Source organism: Martes martes, assembly GCF_963455335.1.
Source record: "Martes martes genome assembly, chromosome: 5".
Classification (NCBI taxonomy): domain Eukaryota; kingdom Metazoa; phylum Chordata; class Mammalia; order Carnivora; family Mustelidae; genus Martes; species Martes martes.
Window position 1 is genome coordinate 154216882 of NC_137892.1, and position 21122 is coordinate 154238003.

At 46.7% G+C, this 21122-nt stretch overlaps 1 protein-coding gene across 1 annotated transcript in view; it reads right to left on the reverse strand.

The window, feature by feature from the left end:
- The window catches only part of TRIO (trio Rho guanine nucleotide exchange factor), a gene marked incomplete at its 5' end in the record, with an annotated part of 348026 nt that overhangs the window by 36357 nt on the left and 290547 nt on the right, over positions 1-21122 (reverse strand). The window contains 3 exons of the mRNA XM_080803936.1: positions 651-746; positions 3242-3412; positions 4828-5120. Coding sequence (XP_080660062.1) covers positions 651-746; positions 3242-3412; positions 4828-5120 — 560 coding nt within the window. The remainder of the gene's footprint in view (positions 1-650; positions 747-3241; positions 3413-4827; positions 5121-21122) is intronic.

Below are 21122 nucleotides of genomic sequence, written 5' to 3' on the forward strand. Positions count from 1 at the left end.
TCCTGGAAGGTGCCTCTAACCCCTGGGATGTCCTGCCTGATGGACCTGTCTATTTACCTAGGGGCCTTGGGCCACAACAGACAGTCCAGGTCAACAGTGCCACTCTTGGTAGGGGCTCTGGGCCATGTGGTATCTGGATTTCTGGAAGGGTAGGAGACAAAGAGGAGCCATGCCAGCAGTCAATCCTGTGTATGTGACTGGAATCAAATAAAAACGCTGAACACCAAGGCTCAGTTAGTGTCCCCTGTTGGGCAGACTCTACATATGTGACATAAAATGATGTCACACATCGTTGTCAGGAGAAGTCTGTGCTTTCCACAACTGGATGCTTGACCCTGGAGTCTTCCTGCACCCTGCTCCATGCACCTGTTCCCTGGCTGATTTTAATCTGTCCTTTCACAGTAGAAACCACAACTCGGGCTATCACACCTTTTCTGAGTTCTAGGAGTCCTTCACGCAAATTCTTGAACCTGAGGGTGATGCTGGGTACTACGTGCAGCTGGTCAGGAGTGAGGGTGGTCCTGGGGACTCCCCCTGGGAACCCCTGCAGGCACACTGTGCGGATGGGAGCATGACGTGAACGGGGGCACATCCGTCTGCAAGCAGCCTCTACGGCAGCTTCCAAACAGACTGTCTGTGGGAAGCCTTACCATCTTGCTTTTCACGAGTTCTTCAATTGCACTCACGAGCTCGGCTGCACTCGGAGTTTCGGAGCTGGTGGGGCGGACTAATAACCGAGAAGAGGCCTACGGAAGAAGTGAAGAGAAAGAGAAGGGGGAGGGGGAATGCTTCATGTTAGTAGCTGGACGGACAGCAAATTCTCCTGCAAGCTCAATCTCTTTTTCAAAGTAATTCCAGACAAAAAGACCACAAGTTTGTCTTTGTTTGCATTTATTTAAAGTCATCTTTTTAAATTTACAATATTCTGACACGAAATACTAAATAAAACCTGTCTGGGATACATGTGGAAAGCAGACAAAGTCTGTTTTTCATCCTCAGTCATGTAACATCCGAATGCTTTTCAAAGAGGTGACTGGGTGTGGGAGGTTGCTAACTGTAACTTTTGCAACTGCCAGCTAGGCGAGTGGCTAAGCAGGGAAAAATACAGAATCTGATCAATGTAAGAATGAAAGGCTGGGGGTCTAATGAGTGATCCTTAAATAATCAGGAAACCAAACAGGATAGTAAAAATGGCTCTCCTGTGTTTATGGGGTCAACAGAAAGAAACAAGAAAGAAAAGGAAAGGAACCGGGGGTGCACTGACCAGACAGGGAAGAGGGGGGACAAGCTCACCATTTTCTGTGCCATCCATTTCCCCAATGATTAGTGCAGAGTACAGAAGATCTGTGGCCTCACAAGCTATGAGATGCCATTTACGGCTAGAATCAGGGTGTACAGGGGTTGACAGGTAAGGAATTTGAGGGAGGGGCTGCTGAGTTCAAGTTTCAGTAATTAGCAAACACAGTGTGTTTGCAGATTACTTGTGCCATTGATTAACTGGAAACTAGAAGAGGGGCATAATATGAACCTTGCTTCATATTAAGGACAGCAGAGATGCATGCGACACACGGCTAGCTGTCCTAACGATGCATTTCTCACAGGAGACAGATACGGATTTATACATTCACAACGAGGCTTTTACATGTGTGGATCCAGATATGTGATTTGCAAAACAAATGTTGGTTTGGTCTAATGAAATCTGGAGTATGGGGTGAAGAAAACAAGAAAAAAATTCAAATGGAGAGGTAAGGAAACTGAGCCAAAACAGACACAGAACACAAATCAACGTAATGCTGCAGTGAAAGTTTACAAAAAGAGAAAACAGAACAAAACAAAATATTAGTCACAAGATAATAAACTCTCTGGGAATATCACTACAGATTTTTATAAATGAAGAACTGCTACGGATAATACCCAATGAGGTAACATGATAACCAATAAATGATTTCAACGCACTGAAGTACACAGTGTAATACAGTCCTGAAATGGAGAAAAATACTCTTACTGGGGGAATAAGTCAACCAGGCCCCACATCTCACTTCAGCTAACCATCCAGATTTACGAAAATTTCAGTTTCCTGCTTTCAAGGAAGGTACAGCTTGGGGTGCCACAAAACAGTTTAGGAATTGTCTGAGAAATGACACATTCCCCTTTCCTGGCAAGTCTGCTCTGTGCAGGGGGTAAGGCCCTCTGTCACCTCACCTCAGCTCCCAGAGCGGCTGGCCTGCACCTCACATGTCCCCAAACTCCAGTCTCTAACCCAAGCCACGTCCTGCAGGCAAGCCCCGCGGTGCTCTGTGTACCCAGTGCCACCACGGGGGAGGAGGCGGGTTCCCAGGAGCTGGGAGGTGGTCACCCACGTTAAGACTAAGGCGTGGTTTGTCTCAGCCTCACAGCTGCCTATCAATGGGCCAGGGCGGAGTCATAAAACATGGGTAATCCAACAAGTGAGCGTGTTAGCACTGAGGAGGGAGTCAGGGAAGGAAAAAGAGGAAGAATGGGCAAAAATGATGAAAACACTCTTTCATTCAGAAAGCTTAGTTACTGCCCCCACCCCCAAAACCCAAGGCACCCTTCTAATGATGACTTCATAGCATGGTTTTCAACACCTGGGCCAGAATTCAAGAGAATGTGCAAGCCAGTTACCAGGTTTCTTTTGGACAGTTTAGCGCTCTGCAACGGGGATGTGCAGAATAGTTTTAGATCAGGTAAGAACTAAACAAACAAAAACCCAAGCCTGGTTTGAAGCCTCCACATGCATCCAAAGAGGAGATTTATGGTTTTGAACTGATCCCTACACCTCGACACCTATCCCCACATCCCAGCTAATCCGAAACACTAACATCAGGCATGCTGGACAGCAGTACTATCCCACCCGAAAACAATGCCCGTGTGCAAAAACACCCTGAAGGGAGAGCAGGATGGCCTAACGTTCACGTAGGGATGCAACCACCAAGACTGCGCATGACTTCTCGGACTCCTCTCTCAGGGACCCCGGGTGGCGCAGTAAACGGAAAATACAGTTACTTTCAAAGTAATAGTTACTAAAGCATTATTAAAAATGCTTTCAAGTACCTGTGTGAGAAACTACACATGTCGGCCTACTGCCTGGTCTAAATTGACTTTGTTCTTCATATTTTTGGGGAGAAAATGGGTAGCACATTTTCCAGGTGGTTGTTCACAGCCCCAGAGCTGCCAGCTGCAGCAACGAGGCGAGGGTGCAGTGACAGGGGCCCCTCACCTTGTCGTCCTGCGAATCCGGCTGGAGTAGGCTATGCTGCTGGATGGCCATGGGCGGTGGGAGAGGCACAGCATCGGCCCCCTCCTCCCCTTCTTCTTCTCCGCAGCTCTGCATGCCCGACGATGAAGACTTTGAGAGCGTGCCACTGCTCAGGCCCTCATTCCGGCCTCTCTGAAATCAAACCAATGTTTGCTCATTTATTCTAGGCCCAACTGTAAAGGTCAGCTCACAGAAATGAACCCTAAAGGGGTTAAATGGGAAAGTATAGCCGGGACAGGAATGGAGATGCCAAATCAAATGCAAACTCTTTCCACCCCGATAGTAATTGCTCATTCCCTTCCTGCAAGCCAGCTATCTCGCCTGACGATGGATGATGGAAGGGCCGCCACATGTGTCTTCTGAAAGGGCCTGCCAACATTACCCATTAGGCTTTGAACACCTCTCATCTTCAACTCCCAACCCCCCACCCCAGATCAGTTTAAAACTCTGAACCATTAGTAACTTTCATGTCAGTTCAGTTCCTTTGGTCTACTTTCAGTTTTGGTAACTTGCTAGACTAAAATTCACTGAAACTGAAATGCAATAAGGAATAATATAACTAAATGCTTTGGAAGAATGTGAATTTAGTCTCACCTCAATTTTCCTTTGCTTTCATTCTTAGAAAAATTGTCTGTTTTATTTCTACTAAGAGGACACAGATGTAGAAAACAAACAGATGAGAACATAATAAACCATATACTCTAGTGAAAACCCAGGGCAAAATAGGCCCAGGAAAAAAGCAGCAGAAAATGCATGTCCCCCCAAAACATTAAAGGACACATATCTTATCCACTCTTTTTTCTTTTTGAGGGAGCTGGGCAGGCGGGGCTGGGGGTGATCTCAGTTAAAAACTCTAAGGATCCCTCACTGACACCGCCAGCAGGACAGAACCAGCCTGGGGATCATGAAGGGATTCTGTTCCTTCAGTATGTTTAAAGCTACCCACCCCAAACAAAAAGGAAATTAAAAAAATTCCTGGCTGACCGATAGACATTCATCTGTAATGACATGGAAATAATCCAGTGTTTACTGGTCAGCGAACCAAATTCACTGGGTGTTTCCTACTGAGGGCAGATGTTAAGTATGACTCTGGGGGAGGCGGGAGGCACACACACTCCTCCCGGCCTTCCATGTCTGAAGTGGGTGCTTCCCCACACAGTGCTGCCCCTGGGGGGTTTAGGGGCTGCTTAGACCTTCCGCAGCCCCCAAGGGCACCTCCTGGCTTGTCTGTGGTGCGCGGACTACGGCAGCAGTGTCCCCTTCCTCCTGGAGCAGGCCTGGGGGTGCCCATACCTGGGCGGGGGGGAGAGGCTCACTGTCCTCTGAGCTTTTTCTCAGAAGCCACCACGGGTCCTGACCATGTTAAGGCGGAGCTGCTACGGGGACAGCTTGTCCCCACCGAATCCAACGGTTTGCTAACAAGGGATTTAAGGAGCAGCCAGTCCCAGGGGCCCAGGGAGACGCAACCCTTCCTACGACTTCGGGAGCAACCCTGGTGGGTGGCAACCCTGCCCGGTGAGCGGGCTCAAGCCCGGCAGGGCTCTGACCTCTTCCACGGTCTCGTCCTGCGGGGTGGCCGCGCTGTCGTCCGAATCCTTCTGCGAGCCGGCGTCGGCGCTCTTGCGGACCTCCCTGCTCTTCTTGTGCTTGTGCGCCAGCTTCTTCACGTGCCCGTCGGCCTTGCCGCTGCTCAGCCGCCGCACCGGGCTCGTCAGCCACTTGCGCAGCGTGTTTCCCGGCCGCTTGGGGCCCGGGGAGCTCTGGGCCCCCATCATGTGGGGCTGGAGAGAAGCCACGGATGCCGGCGGGCTGGCATCGTTACTGGAGACGGACAGCGAGTCTGAAGGACAAGAGAGACATGGCAGGTTTGACAGAACCTCTCACAAAGAATCCTCCAGCCGTCCTGGGGGCGCCATCTTGCCGACCCGCCGTTGCAGTGGAGCCCCGTGCGCAGGCGCGAGGAGCGGGTGCCTCCGCTGTGCCCGCCCACTTCCCTGCGGGGCGGACACCACGCTCACACGCACACAGCTTTCAAAGTGTCCCAAACCTGAGTCGCTCCCAGTGACACTCTTCTCAAGATGGACGGCTCCCTCCCCACACCCCAAGTTACCAACGCTGAAGACCAGTGTCACTGTCACACAGACTGAAAATGTCACCACTTAAGACATCACAGGGGTCAGAAGACAGAATTTTAAAATTATTTCACCCACTTTCTTGATAAATAAAAGCTACAAAAGAGGACTTTAAAGGAAATTAAAAATGAATTGTGACAGATGAATGTATAGTTTGACTGAACACAAGAACAACTCCGTAAGTCAACGTGTGTGCGCACGCACCGAAATCAGTATGGATTTGACCTGGTCAGACTTTGGGACAAATGACACCCAACTGGAAAGCTGTGTCACAGCGAAGTCAGCGGCTGTGGAAGGGATAAAGCCTGGATGGCTTGGGGGAGACCCAGCCTGTGGCCAGACTCTGGAAATATGCTGGGGGGGGGGGTGTCTTTGCTCTCGTCCTTTAAGTGACTTTGCATGGAGGTAAATACCAGTAGCAATTAACAAAAACAATAATACATTTTTAAAAGAAATGTGAGGGGAAGCCTTCCTCAAATAACCAAAATGCTTTACAGAAAATATATCCAGACGTATCTTTTTACAGGATCTCAAAATCTAGTCAACCCTGAAGTGATGATTCTTTAGGAGAAAGAAAAAAAAAAAAAAAAGAAAAGTTTAGGAAACTGTGGTGCTCACCAAATCCATGTAGTTATGAGGCTTTATTTTACAAATAGAAAACTGGTGACCTTGGACACTGCCTGGCCCTCTCCTGAGCACTTGACTCTAGGGTGTCACTACAGTGGAATGGAATAAAACACTTTACACTTCAAGAAATGGAATAAGAAGATCATCACTATGCTTGTTATTTTCTTAAATCTTTTGAGGCCTTAAAAAATGTTAAAATTAATCTTTGAGAAGATCCTATCCTACAGACCCCTGTGTTCCCTTTATCCACCTCTGTGGCACCGGAGACCATCGTGCGCTGTGGTTACAAAGCAGGAGTGCTAAGCCCCCAATCCTGTGATTATATGCAGGACAGTCAACAGCAGTTTCCCACTTATGCTCCAGACGCCAGGACAAGACAGCGGACCCAGGTCTCACTGCTGTCCCATGCCTGCCCTGGGCGAAGCCTTGCATGGGTAGAGGGTATAATATTCCATAAACAGATGACACATTTCAAGCAGGATCACCCATTCTTAAAAATCTACACTTTCTCGGAACCAGACTTTGGTTTCAAGACCAGTCAATAGAGATGTAGCATTTTGTTAAAGACTAAAGATCTTTTTTTTCATCTGTGTGTATATATACACATATGCATGTGTGTACATATACCCGTTCGTTTCTTTAACTTTATTTTAAAATCAGCCTTCCACGTCACTCCCCTTTTCCTCAGGTACCGTCTGGAGAGGAAGGAGAGCACGAAACCATTAAGGTGGCAACACGCACACTGTGAGGACTTCCTAGAAACCTCCTCAGGTGCGGATTTAGGAAGAAGGGCAAACAGGGAAACCGTGCCTCAGGAACTCTTGTGGAGGGACAAGAAAGACAAAAAAGAAGGGGAAGGTCTGGGTAATCTATGTACCAAATGATAACTAACTAAAGTGTTTTAAGTTCCAGCCATCAGCAAGAATCTGTGCTAGCCATAGCAGGTGTCGTTTCTCAGTCATTTACTGTGCTGGGACCCGGAGCCAAGGAATTAAACCTTCCTTCACCCATGGGATCTACCATGTAGTGCCTTCTAAGACCACATAACTATTAGGCCAGAATATGACACACGATGCAAGCGAGTACAAATCCTGTGGGAGGTTGAAAAGAAGGGGCAGCGAGTGGAAGGATCACGGAAGGTTTCGTGAAGAGGAAGCACGGAAGCCGGCCTTCGAACGAGCTAGGCTTGAGTAACCCACGTAGGCAGATCACGAGGACGTCAGTTCCACAAAGGCAGGGGCCTCATCGGCTGTTATGAGAGGTATTCCCCGGGCCTGCCACGGTGCCTGGCATACAGTAGGCACCTACTACGTATCAAACAGGAACATCAGAAATCCCAGCCTCGAGATGTAGAGGAAGTTGAATCATCACCCAGATATGAAGGACAATCATGTCTTTGATGTACATTCGTCCCGCTGGATAATGGCACCGAACAAAGGCCTGTGGAGGTGGCACACAGCTGGACACATCCTGGGCTGGCCAGCCTCTGAAGAGCTGCACCTTGGGTGAGCCAAGGGGGCAGGAAAGAGATTGAGGCCCACTTACTGCAATACAACCGCATCAATGCCGGGTCTTCATGTTCCTAAGCAGAATCCTCACACATGACGAGTAACAAGGAGCATGACCCAATCCCACGAAAGAACCTCACCTGCATTCCGTGCCCAGAAGTGAGAACTGGAGGGAACGTGGCATGGAAGCAGTGAGCATACCATGTGAATCCTAGGAGGGGACGCCCACTGGAATTCTGACAGGCTCTGTCCACCAAAGCCACAGGGCCACCAGGAAGTGGACAAGAGCATGGTGGGTGGGAACGCAGGACAGTCCCCTGAAGCATAAGGACCTCTCCTCCGGTCACCAGACCCAGCGGGCCTCAGGAGGCATCAGTAACGCTTTGTGCAACCCGGCTGGCCTAAAAAGGATCTCTCCCAGGGCATTCTAGCCTTGCTTGGAGAGGAGCTGATGGTTTTAAGAATGGCTCAGAAAGAACAACGGGAGATAGCATTTTCTAGCTTCTCTCTGTGGGCTCAGCTGCACTGGGTTTGGTTCTTTGCACTTTGGGAAGTAGGTTCAAAACAGAGTTCCTCTTCATCTGGCAGGTCAGGGAAGATAAACATGGCTGTGGTCTGGACGTTCCCTCCCAGACCCAGGAAAGAGGAAGAGCTGCCCAAGGCCAGAGCTCACCTGTGATGAAGGCAGTTCTGAAGGGGAGAGCAGTTCTCTTCCTGAGGTGCTGTTTATCAAGCCACTAGTGATACTGTTTCACTTTACTGGAATATTTAGGCCCTAGAAAAATCTAGCAGCAATTACAAACTAAGAAGAAAATTGTATTGAATTTTAAGTGCATTGTTTTAATTGTTGTTGTTTTTAAGTAATCTGAGTAACCACGAGGGGCCTGAATTCACGACCCAGAGGTCGAGAGTCACACGCTCTACTGACTGGGCCAGTCTGCCTCCCCTACACAATGTCATTGAGTTTTACATTTTACTTCGGAAAACAATGTCATTTCAGAAGTGTGTAAAGGTGGAGGGAAATTTTCTTCATCTGTCTCTAGGATTAGCAGATACTTTGTCTAGTGCAGGTCTGACATGTCAGTCATAATTCTGGTGATTAGCAATTAAAAAAATGACCAAAACCAAAAGCAAAATAGATGAATTCCTTCTCTGTCCACTTCGTCTTTAATAGTAATTAATGGTCAATTCTTCACCGGTTTGATACTCTTTGAGAAAAACAACAAATTGTTGTTGTTTTATAATACACAAACTTCTTTGCCCATTTTATGGTCTTCACTAGATTGCAACATAATGCATAAATCAGAAATTTAAAAACTTAAAAATTATTTAAACTTAGTATACTCATTAATAGAATGAAATAAAGAGCTTTTTTTTTTTTTTTTTTTTAGTTAAGTGAAGAAGAGACTTTAACCACTAGACCAACTGCTCTGCTGCAAATCTGAAATTAAACATGTCCTAATGGCACCTAGTGGAACTAAGGTCTCTAATGCTATTGGGCACAAGGTAAGCGTAAGTCACAAAACAAACACAGAGCTTAGAAGGTCTCCTTGGGAAGACCTTAAATTACTGGTCGGCACATAGGTGACTTTCCCAGGAGAGTTCCTGGTGTCTGTGATATGTGGAGTCAGAAGTGTCCTGCCCAGGTATAAACACTGCGTGGGCAGACCCCCTTCCTCCCAAAGTTCACCTTCGTGCTCTGGATTAGAGCAAGGATGGCTCAGGCCAGTAACACAAGTCATTCGCAGGTGGAGGCCCTACGGCCCCAGCTCTGTATAACCATCTCATGCCGGTACTTTCCCAGCTGGGTACTTGTCAAGACAGGAAGCCAACTGTGACCTTAGACTCCAGGCTTCATGTGGGTGGGCATTGGGTCTGGTCTGTTTACAACTATGTGCCCAGCTGCCGGCAGGATGTCTGGCACATCCTTGGCAATGAGTAAGTTAAGTATACGCTGAATAAATGACGAATGGTTGAGTGAGCAAGGCGACTACCGGCTACAGGCTAGCTCCCCGACTAAGCATATTGCCTGATAACTTAAGCTGACTGCAGTGAATGGTCATGTCCTGACTTGGTGGCATATATCCTCCTCAGTTGTAAGGGGAGCTCCAAGTAACATCTAGTCTTGGCCAAGTTCATGAGTCTGTAAATCACTTACAAGACCGTTAATTCAGAGTGGACCAAGGCTATTCTCGTAATGACCTGCCCTAGGTGATGCTTCCTCACAAGGTAGAGAGGGTGCTGTTCTGGTGGGGGCCAGGGGACCGAAAGAGGGTTCGGGAACGAACCGACCTGAGAAATAGGATGGAAACTCATTTGTCACTCAGAGAAACCATGTCTGTTCCTCTTTCCACCTTCCCTGTCGTCTCTTGCCTTCCCCTCAACCCCTAACTTCTTGGAATAGAAAAAGACCCAACGTGCAGTACCGCTGCTTTCTCACCCCATCCCCGGCCTTCCCATCCCCCAGAATGGCTCCAGTCACATTGGTCTGGTTTGGGGATGTTGTTTCTCTTTCTAGGGAAACTCCACCAATTCAAAGGCCAGAGGGAGGATCAATTATGTGTGACAGAAGGAATTCTAGACTCGTCAAAGGGTCTCAGCCCAAGTCTGGCTCTCCCACTCAACAGCCATGACCCCAGGCCAACATTCTGGCATCTGGATTTCCTCATCTCACAGGGCTATCACAGGATCATATGAAATAATGGGGTGAATGAGCTTTACAAACTGTAAAGTGCTATTTACAAAGGTAGGATGCTAGAGGTGACCTTCTCCCAGACTCCTCAGTACTACACAACTTCCTGCTACACTGTATTTATGGCCCTGTGAGCACCCAGAAAATGGGGACTCAATGTAATCGTCTTGGTAATCACAAGCCTCATGTGGTGACCAGGACATCCTCAAAATCATTTTGAGATGAAGGACTAATGAAAGAGCTCAGGTGGGCTACTTCATTTTCTTCCCATTTGTTTTTAAAAACTTGTCCTGTATGAAGAAGAAAAAGCAGCGTAAGGAGAGGCTATCAGCCCATCGCAGTCTTAAAAAAGGCCCTTGAGTGTGTACTCGGGAAAACCATTTGTAGCCTGCCTGAAGCCTAAGAGAGGAAATCAATTCAGGTTTATCCCTTATTTTGAGGGGGAAACCAAGCCCACATAGATGGCTTCTTTGCTAAAGTCAGAGTTCACAGAGAGTGCACACAAGATTTCTTCTTAAAGAAAGGGAAGAAGCTCAAGAAAGGAGGGAAGGCAGGAGTGCTGACCCCCGGCCCCTTGCAGGAAGGAGTTGCACCCTGTGAGCGCACAGAACACGGAGACCGGGGGAAGATGAATCGCCTTCTCGTCCCAGGCACTAAATCTGGGCCATCTGTGATTAATAAAGCACTTTTTTTTAATGTAAGGGGAAAAGGAGAAAGGACCATATCCTGCTCGCTGCAGAGTAAGGAGTTTCACATTTCATTTCGGCCGTCTCCCTGCTCGACAACGGCAGGACGTCTCAGGATGTTTATAATCCCACAGTGCTGAGCGTGCCCGTGTACAGAACGAGGAACTTCAAGCCCCTGGAGTGGAAAACATTCCACCGACACCCCGGCATCCCCTTGCAACACTCCTGCTGCCTTTTTTCCTTCTCTGTCTCCACGGCACGTGGCTCCAAGAAGGCAGAGGTGTGCTGTTTGACCCCCCCCCGCCATCTCTGCAGAGTTTAAGCCTGCTTTACCCTCAAACAAGCCCTCTCCGGATGCATATTCATTCAAACGCCACGGGGCTGGGGCCTAGCCCTGTCCCGTCAGGTCCCGGGCTGGGTACCGTTCAAGTCCTTCAGTTTTCTGATGGTGGAGTGACCGTGAGTCCTCCCCAGGCTGCTAGGAGGACAGGAACAAACATGGTCTTTGTAAAATCACAGTCTGACACACGCAGGAGGCAGGACTCCCACTTGTGCACACAAACAGAACTTGCAGAAGGAGGCAAGCGGGGGTAAGGGAGGCACCCCGGGGCCAGGCATGGGAGGAAGGGACAGCTGGGACAGTAAAGGCCTCACCTCTCCAGGTGGCCGGTGCCGCAGCCCCTCACCGCACGCAGCCCATATGCAGAGACATGCGCCCCCTCACCCCACATAACAAACGCGCGCACATGGGACTGGCGCTGACAGTCACGTCACGTCTAATGACGCATGACCCCCACACAGATGTGTACCCTCGATCCTGGCAGACCCTCCAATAACCAGCTAGCTCACATTTCAAATTCTCCTGCGCCGAGTGTCCCAGAACGATTGCAGCTCGTTTTGAAGGAAGATATTCCCATCTTTCTGTCTGCTGTATGTGCTCGAAAATCCCCATCCAATGGACAAGGCCGTGTGAGGTCTTGATCCATCCTCTAACCAGGATCAGCCCAGCTCGGAGCTCAGCGCCCTCCCAGGGCAAACTGCTAACTTCTGATTCTAGTGACAAGGACGTGAAGCCATGTTTATTTAGTAGCTATTGCTAGAGACAGATTATGTGCTAAAGGAAGATAAGTCAAGGACACTTCGGGGCAGCTGCGCCTCATATCTGAAAATAATTCCCTCAGACTGTTTCTGACCAGACTGGGCAGCGTTTAATCAGGTGCACCTGGTCTTCGGCAGGTTCTCAAACCTCTTGTCTAGAATTCAATGCAGCAAATCACAGTTTAAATTAGGAAATTCTTGTACCATACCAGGAAGGTCACAATGTATGGAAAATCAGATCTAAAATTTACTTGATCAAGGAGCAAAGAAAAAGTTGCTTGCTTAAGGCTGCTGACTGGGTGGTTCAAATATTCCAGAGCAAAATTTTCACAATAAATGATGTCATCTCTGTACTTATCAAACTGGCTTTTAATTCCCTGCTTTTTGGAATCAAGGTAATAGCTTTTTGGAATGGGGGGATAAAAAGGTCATAATGCACTAGAAATCCTCTTGAAGATCATAAAAAGTGAGCTAATCAGTAAATTACTCCCCCAGATGCGTTTCTAGGGATCGCATCTTCTCTTTGTGTCACACAGCGACTACAATGACCTCCACAGGCGAAGCATGTTAATTTACGACAATGACGAGGGAGATGAGGCTGGGGTGTTATTGGGGGGAACTTCACGTAACGAAGGGGAAACTGACCGGCCCCAGGATACGGTTATACTTCTGGCGGTTCGGCATACTGGAGCAAGTATTTTTGTATTTACAAACTTAAGTCTATATTCTATTTGTAAGTATCTGAAAATTTCTCTTGATTGACTTCTTTTTCATTCTAGTTACCTTACTCTTAACTGTTTTCCACTCATCTTACTCTTAACTGTTTTCCACTCATCTCGTGTGTGAATCAGCAGTAGTAACGACACCTCAGGGGCTGAGACACACCCCGGGCGCGCCCCTTCAGTCGGTTACCTGCTGCCCCCCACCAGCCATAGTCCGGTGTCCTGCATTTCCTGGGCTTCACTCTGGCCTGAAACTGTCACACAAATTGACGTTAACACAGGAAATAATCGTTTTAAAAAGTTAGAAGCTGTGTAGAGGTACCGAGCGGCACGAGAGTTTGCAGAATGATGATGAGTGAAAAAAGTGGCAAGAACATTAGAAGCAAATTTGCAAGGGGAGTCCTTAATGCAACAATGTGGGCTCTGTATTTGCTTTCAAAGATGAGGTAAACACAGAAAACATGAAAAGAAAGATTAAATTCCCGAGTTCTTTGGGTTTTTTTTTTTGTTTTTTTAATAATCCCTAGATTCACCCAGAGGTCCAGCATAGCACTGTAATGAAGAACACATGGTCTTTGCTGCCTGAGAAAATGTATATCCATGACCAGCACATTCGCCGTTTCCTGTGCAGCTCCTGTCCATGAATTGACACTAGTGTTCACTAGCAGCACACCTCAGGGGACCTCTGAATGGAAGGACACAGTGTAATCACTGGCATCAGTTCACACACGGCCGACCCAACTAGAAACAACTGGACTGGAAGAGAAACAATCTCTCCAACCTTTCTCTTGGTGGAGGTTGAAAGCAATGGATAGTGGGGACAGAAAGCGCAGTGTCCCTGTCCTGGGCTAAGGGAGTCACGTCATGAAAAGGGAGTGGCTTCTCACCACCACAGAGCACGCGGAACATGAGAGACACGAGGCTTGTAACCTCTATCTAACCAGACAGACATGCAAACGGAAGTCGCACGTGCAAGTTTTGCTCTTTTGACTCTTAGAGAAATCTCAAAATGCTCTTTCTGAAAACACTTAAAAGATTACACAATCACTGGAAAATGTGGCTGCTTCAACAAATGCAGAACTGCAAGCATCATTCTCCCTCGAATTCATTCTTGGGAGGGGAATGCTAACCTGTCAGAACTTCTAGTCAGGAAAAGCGTCTCATCTTAAAGATCTTTCTCCACGTGAGTTTCAACACTTGAATTTCCAATAAGGAAACCTGAAGAAATTCAGTAAAAATGAAAGCAGATGGCATAATCCTTTGCTTGGCTAATCAGATGAACAGGCTATCACATACTGCCAAAGGGGAAATTTGAAAACACCTCAGAAATGCAATCATAGGAGAGTCATTTTTGATAGTGGAGAACACAAAGGCTGGATTAGTCTGGATCAGTGTTAGGAATTTAATACAAATCTAGTGAATGGCGTTATCCGTGCCCTGAACAAAAAAGGCTCTGGCTCATTGGCGGGATGAGGAATTCTCTAGGGACAAGTAGATCTGTGGCTGGTGACAGTTCATCCCCAGGCTGATGGCTTCTAGGAAGAGGTGAGCTAGGCAGCCGTCCTAGCTTGAGACCAGGACACTGGCAGGGGGCAGCGTAGTGATGGTCAAGGTGGAATGCTATGGTGTGCCTTGCTGGTCGACTCCCCCTGCTCCAGGGTGGTGGCGGAGAAGCGGGCACGTGTGGGCTGACGGCTCGCCTGATGCAGACATCCACACACGGAAAACCAGGCTGTTACAAAAGCCAACTACGGTGTCAGAGAGTTCTTGTCTTCGTTTTCAAGCCCACTTTTATGTTGGGGCATATTTCTTCGTGTGAACCTCCTCTGCCTGGGACAAACACTGGCTTTGTTGGAGGAAAGCTTCTAGCCCATATCCCTGTTTTCTCCGGATAACAGGGACATTTTCTTTGCCTTTTATGCGAGTTAGCCCTTGAAATATATGTTTCTGAGAGATGAACAGCAGGCTTTCCTGCAACCAAAAGCCTAAGGTGTCACAAAGGGAAAAGAAATCCCCAAGGAGGTATCCTGCCAGTGATGACAGAAAGGGGATTTGGGCTCATTCCTGACTTTTACACAAGGACAAAAGCAGATGTTTAAAGATATCCTTGCCGGGTGGAAGAAAGAGAGTTTTTTGAAAAAAAAAAAAAAAAAACAAAACAAAAAAAACAACTGCATAAAAGCGAGACCGGAAACACACACACAAATCCTGCAAGCTGCAGACATTTATGTCTACCAGAGTTTTCTGACACCCTCTGGCCTGTCCCCACACTCCTGATGTATGAGCTACGTGGCTCTCCAGCACACACTGGCTGGGAAGTCAGAATAAAATGTGGTGTAGCCTCGGCGCTCACACAGAAAGTTCTCCAGCCACTGAGTGGCCCCACTGCCCACACTGGCCCCCACCATGCCGCTCCATGTGAAGTCCTGGGCACAGAGGGGCCTCTGACCCCTCCCCAGGTTCTACTGCTCTCTCCACACGAGTGAAGAGAAGCTGTAAAGCCCCAGGCCAGGCTGCTCCTGTGGAGGGTCTGCAGGAGAGGGCCCTGCACGTGCGTGCACAGCCGCCCGGCACCACCAAGGGCTCCATCGGCGACATCCTGGGGCATGCCGCTCTCGGCCCTGGTCTGCTGACAGCTCAGAAGCAGGAAAACTTCTGAATGCTCCTCTATCTGTTTGGCTTTTTCAGAAGCTGAGAACCTCTGTGTTCCCCAAAAGTCAAATGGCTGTTCTTTCCACAAGCTTACTTAAGATGAATACCACTTACACAAAGAAAGATTATTACAAACACAAATACCGTGTGTTTACTAGATTACTTAGTATTTAGTATACCGCTGACTTAGGGATAATGAGGTTTTTCTCTGCGATAAAATAATGGGTTCTTGATTCTTAATTTCTACATTTGGGAAGCTATTCCCAGGGCAATACAGCATTTATTATTGCCCTGAATAGATAATCATCATTTAAGGGAAGGGAAAGTTAATTTGGGGGGAAATAAACAATTCTGTGATGCTCACATAACATTCCCTTCGTCTGATTCTGCCTTTCAGAGGTTCAAAGACTGCTAAAAACATCAGTGTTTAACCCGTGGGCATAACTGTTCCCTGATATTAAACACAAAGTGTTAGCAGTGAAAAGACCTGCTCTTATTTGAAGGAAGCTTACTTGTTCGGTATTCATGATGAAGGTTAGTGTTTTTGGTTAACGTCTGATTGCTTGTTGGAAAACAAATGAAATAAATCAGGCTACCTTCTTACAGAAGAAACCAAAGATTTTCTTAGGGGGCAATTTGTAGATTTCCTTAAAGTTGAAAATGTCTCTAAATGAAGCGGGAGGTACACAAAGATATGCAAAACGGTTTAAAAGAACATTCTGTACTTAGTGGTTTAAACTACATGACTGATTTGTGTCAGGTGCTGACAGAGTTCTCCTCATTCATACACAAATTTATTATTTTTAATTAAGACTGGATCCAGAAGGCCAACATTCAAAAGCCTTTTTTCCTACACTCTAGAAAATGGATTGCCTAAGAACATACCAACCAAAATATGCTATAAACCACGCAAACTTACGTTTTCATAGAGCCACATAACTCATTTCATAACCGTATACTAAATTTTACATAGAATTAAGAAGAAAAAAATAACTCAGCCTTGGAATGTTCTGCAGTGAGCTTGCCAAGCGGGATCACTCTTCATGTCCTCCACGCCGCAGGTTAGCTGAAGCCCCAGTCTCTAGGGGCGTGGACTATTAGTTTGGAAAGATTTACAGCTGTGGAGAATGAGGAAATGGATGGCTTCCCCCCCACAAACCACAAAGCAAATATCTAGTACATTATATTTCAGGGTCCCTGGTCATTTGGTTCAAAAAAAAAATAAAGAAAACAAAAAGCCCTAATCAGTTAGGAATCTTTCTCAATTATATTTTAGTAATATGTCTACCAAAGGCAAAATGCTGCTCTAACTTAAAGCTAAGCACTTGAAAACTGGGATTAAAATGTTAACCACAGTGGAAGAGGCCAAAAGCCCAAGGTGTGTGTGGGTAGCAGTCCCGTGGTTCCCACCCACTACCAAGCACACAAAGGGATTAGGGGCTGCAATTCCAAACTTTAATTTGATTTTAGGACACCCCACGCCACCACCGCCCTACAAGAACAGAATGGCACTGAATTTTAGTTTCTCACACGACCAGTGTGTCATTTCTTGAAAACTGCTCACTCTCGTCCTCGGATGTTACGTAGCAAAACAATGACAAAAGTCAAAAAAACACAAAGAAAAGAGGGTCAGGGCGACTATACTTGGAGCTGTTCACGGATCCAGCACCAGAGGCGAAACCTCCTCAAGAGAAGCCCCGGGGCCCAGGATGGGCCGCTTTCTAAGGATGCCCACGCCTCCCCCGGCCTGCTATTCAGGAGGGGACAACCACAGGGAAAGAGAAGGAGGGAAGGAAGAAGGGAGGCCTGGAGTTATTCCAGGAGGGAACAAAAGCCGGCTGGGAGACAAAGGGAATGAAAAGAACGCCTCTGCTTGAACGCCAATTAATGGCACAAATCCTGTCCTTGGTGTTAATTAGCGCCCCGTGTGACAGAATGGCACAGCCACAGACCGGGAGGGGAGCAAGGGTAGGAAGTGAGCAGCCGGCCTCGGCGTGGGGCGCGGAGGCCAGCGGGGGCGGGCGCCGTGTGCTGGCTTTCTCCTAGCTGCAGAGAGACAAAGGGAGAATGTTCAGTGTTTAGCTCCACGTCCCAACAGGCACATTCCCTCCTTGTTATTAAAGACTCCCTCACTCTGGTGTGCTTCTGGGCCACAGGGCCACTGCGGACCAGACCCCTGCGACTTCAAGAGATGGAAGAGGGAGGGGGTGGTCTTTGGGTTCCGGACTCTGTCCCTGGAGAGAACAACTCTGGTCCTATCATGCTGCCAGGTGTAGGTCTGTTTTCAGGATGGTGTGACTTGTTCTTTATTTGAACAAGAGGTAACAAGAGAAACCTTAGTCAGCTATGCGTTTGAGAAAACGGACAATGGACAGGACTGAGGAGGTTTCTTAGAGTTAAGTTTTCAAAGTAGGAGTAAAATATGCAACATTTCACATAGAGAAAGACTAGAATAAAATTAAACTGTGTCCAAACGTTATCTGCCAATGTTTTCTTTTCCTCTGCTGCCCCTTCTGTAAATTGTCTTTTTTTTTCCCCCTCTATTCACATAGAGTTTCAGAGAAACTGTATGTTTTAGGCTCATATTTGTATGGTTGGACGTGAGGGCCGTCAGAACTGACTGGGAGCATCTGGGCTGTGGCTCCTCCCCCCGGTGCCCCCAGCCCATCCTCCAAGGCGGGAAGAGGAAATGGGGGGCGTCTCCATGGACTAATTTCCAGGCTCATTACCCCCACACTCCCAGACAGCCTACCCTGGGTTTATGGACTTGCTTGCTGACCATGAGGCCAGCTTTGAGCACCTGGAGGAAATTCTTCTGAATAAAAACCCATAAATTTGTGTTCATCCTGAAGTCGGGCTGAAGAAATATGCTTAGAAAGAGCACGTACCAAAGAGAGATCGCAGCTGAAGAACAGGGCCCTGCTTCTTGTCTAGAGAAGAGAGAGAATTCCAGAGCCAGGAAAGGTCATTTCGATTGAAGGCTCCTAACCTGGGGCTTTGAGGGAATTTCTCAGTCTATTTTTCTTATTAACTGCACAATGTTAATACTTCAAAATTTCATGTTCATCCACAGTAAGGCAAATAATTTTATGTTTCTTTGCATTCTGGCTGGAAATACATATAAATCCGGTGTGTTCACACTGTTTTGATTTTAGTTCCCTGAAACTATCACCAGAAGCTCTGAGAGACAATTAAATACGTGTTTGATCAGTGAAAAGTGAGAAAACAAAGTTATTTTAAAATTGCAGGTCTTTTAATCTCACGAAGAAAAAAGAGCCTTTAATGTAGTTTTTAGAGAACACAACCATAGCAGCAGCAAGCAGATGTGTGTGTGTGTGCGTGCGCGCGCGTGCGTGCATGTGTAAGGTGAGGAGAGCACAGTTGAGTCTGATGCACAAGGATTTAGCTGAGGTCACACCAGCAGGGGTCGGCGAGGACAGGAACACTGGTGGCCGGACTTCTACAGTAACACTATTCCCATTGTATTGTCGTGCGTATCCTGTCTTAAACTCTGACTCACTTAAAAATACTTAAAGAGCAAAAAAAAAAGATTTGAGATAGAATTTAGTTTGCACAGTAACTTGTGTGAAAGGGCTTTCATAGCTCAAACAATACAGTGCTGTGCTAAGCACTTTGGTGGTTTTCCTTTCCTCACCGGAAACGGGGTGTCCTGTGCACGGGCACCCCTGCTGAGCAGCAGGCAGGGCTGCGAGCCCACATGCACACTTTCAGAACAGGTGCACACTGTACGTTCCCTGCATTAAGTCTTTCAGATGTTTCCCTTTAATTTATAAAAACAAAAGCTGCATTGGTGAGAATCCACATTCTTCAAAAAAGAAACAGGATTTGAAGTAGGTTCAAGGAGAACGATAAGGCACACAGTTCCCTCTGTGTGTCCATCTGTTTAACGTTAAGGAGGATCACTCATTGTTCTTTTCCTTAGGAGAATATGTACAGCACTGGGATAGATTCCATGTGTCCTACAAAAGGGTATACTTAGTTCAGAATGAGCATAAATTCAACAGTTCCTCTATCTTATCAGTGTAACTGGGCTCTCCCACTGGAACCGTCTTAAAAGATAATTTATAGTTCTATAAAAGTTGAGTTCTTTTCCTAACAAATGCTTTGCAGTATAACTCTCCAGGTTTATGGCTGTGTAAGTTATTGGTAATGGCAAGGTCTGCACATGAAATGGGCTTTCGTGAAGATTATTCCAAGCAAGACTAATTCACATTTGAAGGAGAATGCTTCAATGACTATGTCTGAAAGCAGAAAAACAGCCTTTCCCCCAGAGTGCTTCAATAAATGAACCCCTAGATTGCTTGGGGGCTCTAAAGGACAGCTTTGCAATCACTCTCTATGGTTTGTGGGCTATTTTAACGTATTTCGGGGTTTATTTTTGGGGTATTACTCAAAAGCATTTTTCTTTTTCAATCTGATTTATGTCTATTTCTGCATAATCAATTTAACAAGTAGAATCAGAAGGTATTAAAATATCATTCTGATGTAACACGGCATTCTGAAAATTGTCTTGGAATCGCTGTGAAGGTCTGGAAAGAGACGGACTATCCTATTTCTCCAGAAAAAAAGAACTAGAATTTTGCTTTCTCTCATCTGTTCTTTACTGTGAAGAGATTGGATTTTTTTTCCCCATGAAAATTCAAGGGGACATCAATTTCCTTCCAAATTTGGGATAGCTAAAAAATTTTGTGGTGACAGCATGGATAACATCACTTGGTCTTCCCATTATAGTCTCAGAACTGCCAGAACAAAACTCTGTCTAGGGGAAATGAAAATGTAACTCCCTCCAGTATTTAAAAAGTTAAATAATGTCCCTTCAGAAGAATTTCTAAGGAACTAAAATAACGCTAGGATTCATATTCTCTCTATAAAAAGAATGCTCCGTCTTTTAAAAATCCATTATCTCTTGGCAAAATCGCTCATTAAAATATTTTGGTCTAAGCTTTTGGCGATGCTTATGCTACACTGGGGGGAGGCCCTCTACTTTTACTCCCATTATGCAGACTAAGAAGTGAGGTTCAGAGACATAAGGTAATTTTTTTAAGACCCAGAGCTATTCAGTGGCTCAGATTTTAAATGAGACTTTTGAGGTTACCAACTGTTTCCTTTCCTTCACAAACACTATTCTTTCCATCACTGAAGAGATCTCATGGATCATCTCTGTTCACCCACCCAGTGCAGAATGCAGAGTGTGCGGTGTTACTAATGGACCCGCCTGGCCTGGACACCGCCACAGAGGAAGGCCATTCTCAAACAACATAACAAACACAAATGGGGTAAAAGTTAGGCTCGGTGACTTAGAAATGTCTTGATAGCTTTGTGAAGCAAAATTACACAGAACATTTATAAAAAATAATGTTTGTACCAACAAATTCAATATTCACGCAGCCAACACTTATCTCTTCCAGGGCCCACTAACCAGATAATTTTCTTGTCTTCTGGTATTTCATGAACAAGCACGTAAACCGTGCCGCTTCCCTCAGATGCTAAAAGCACATTTTTTGCTGTTTTCCTCCAACCTCCCCTTCTTTGGTGGGTCCCTCCGCCTCATCCCTTCTCCCTAACAGAGCTCACAGTAAACTGGAAGTCTCCAGAAGGTCTCACCAGGTCCCCCGGGAGCCCCCCAGATGCCCACTTCTGAGGCACCGATGTGGGTCACGGCCAGTCAGAGAGTGGGGGCAAACCTCTCGAGTGCACCAGGCCA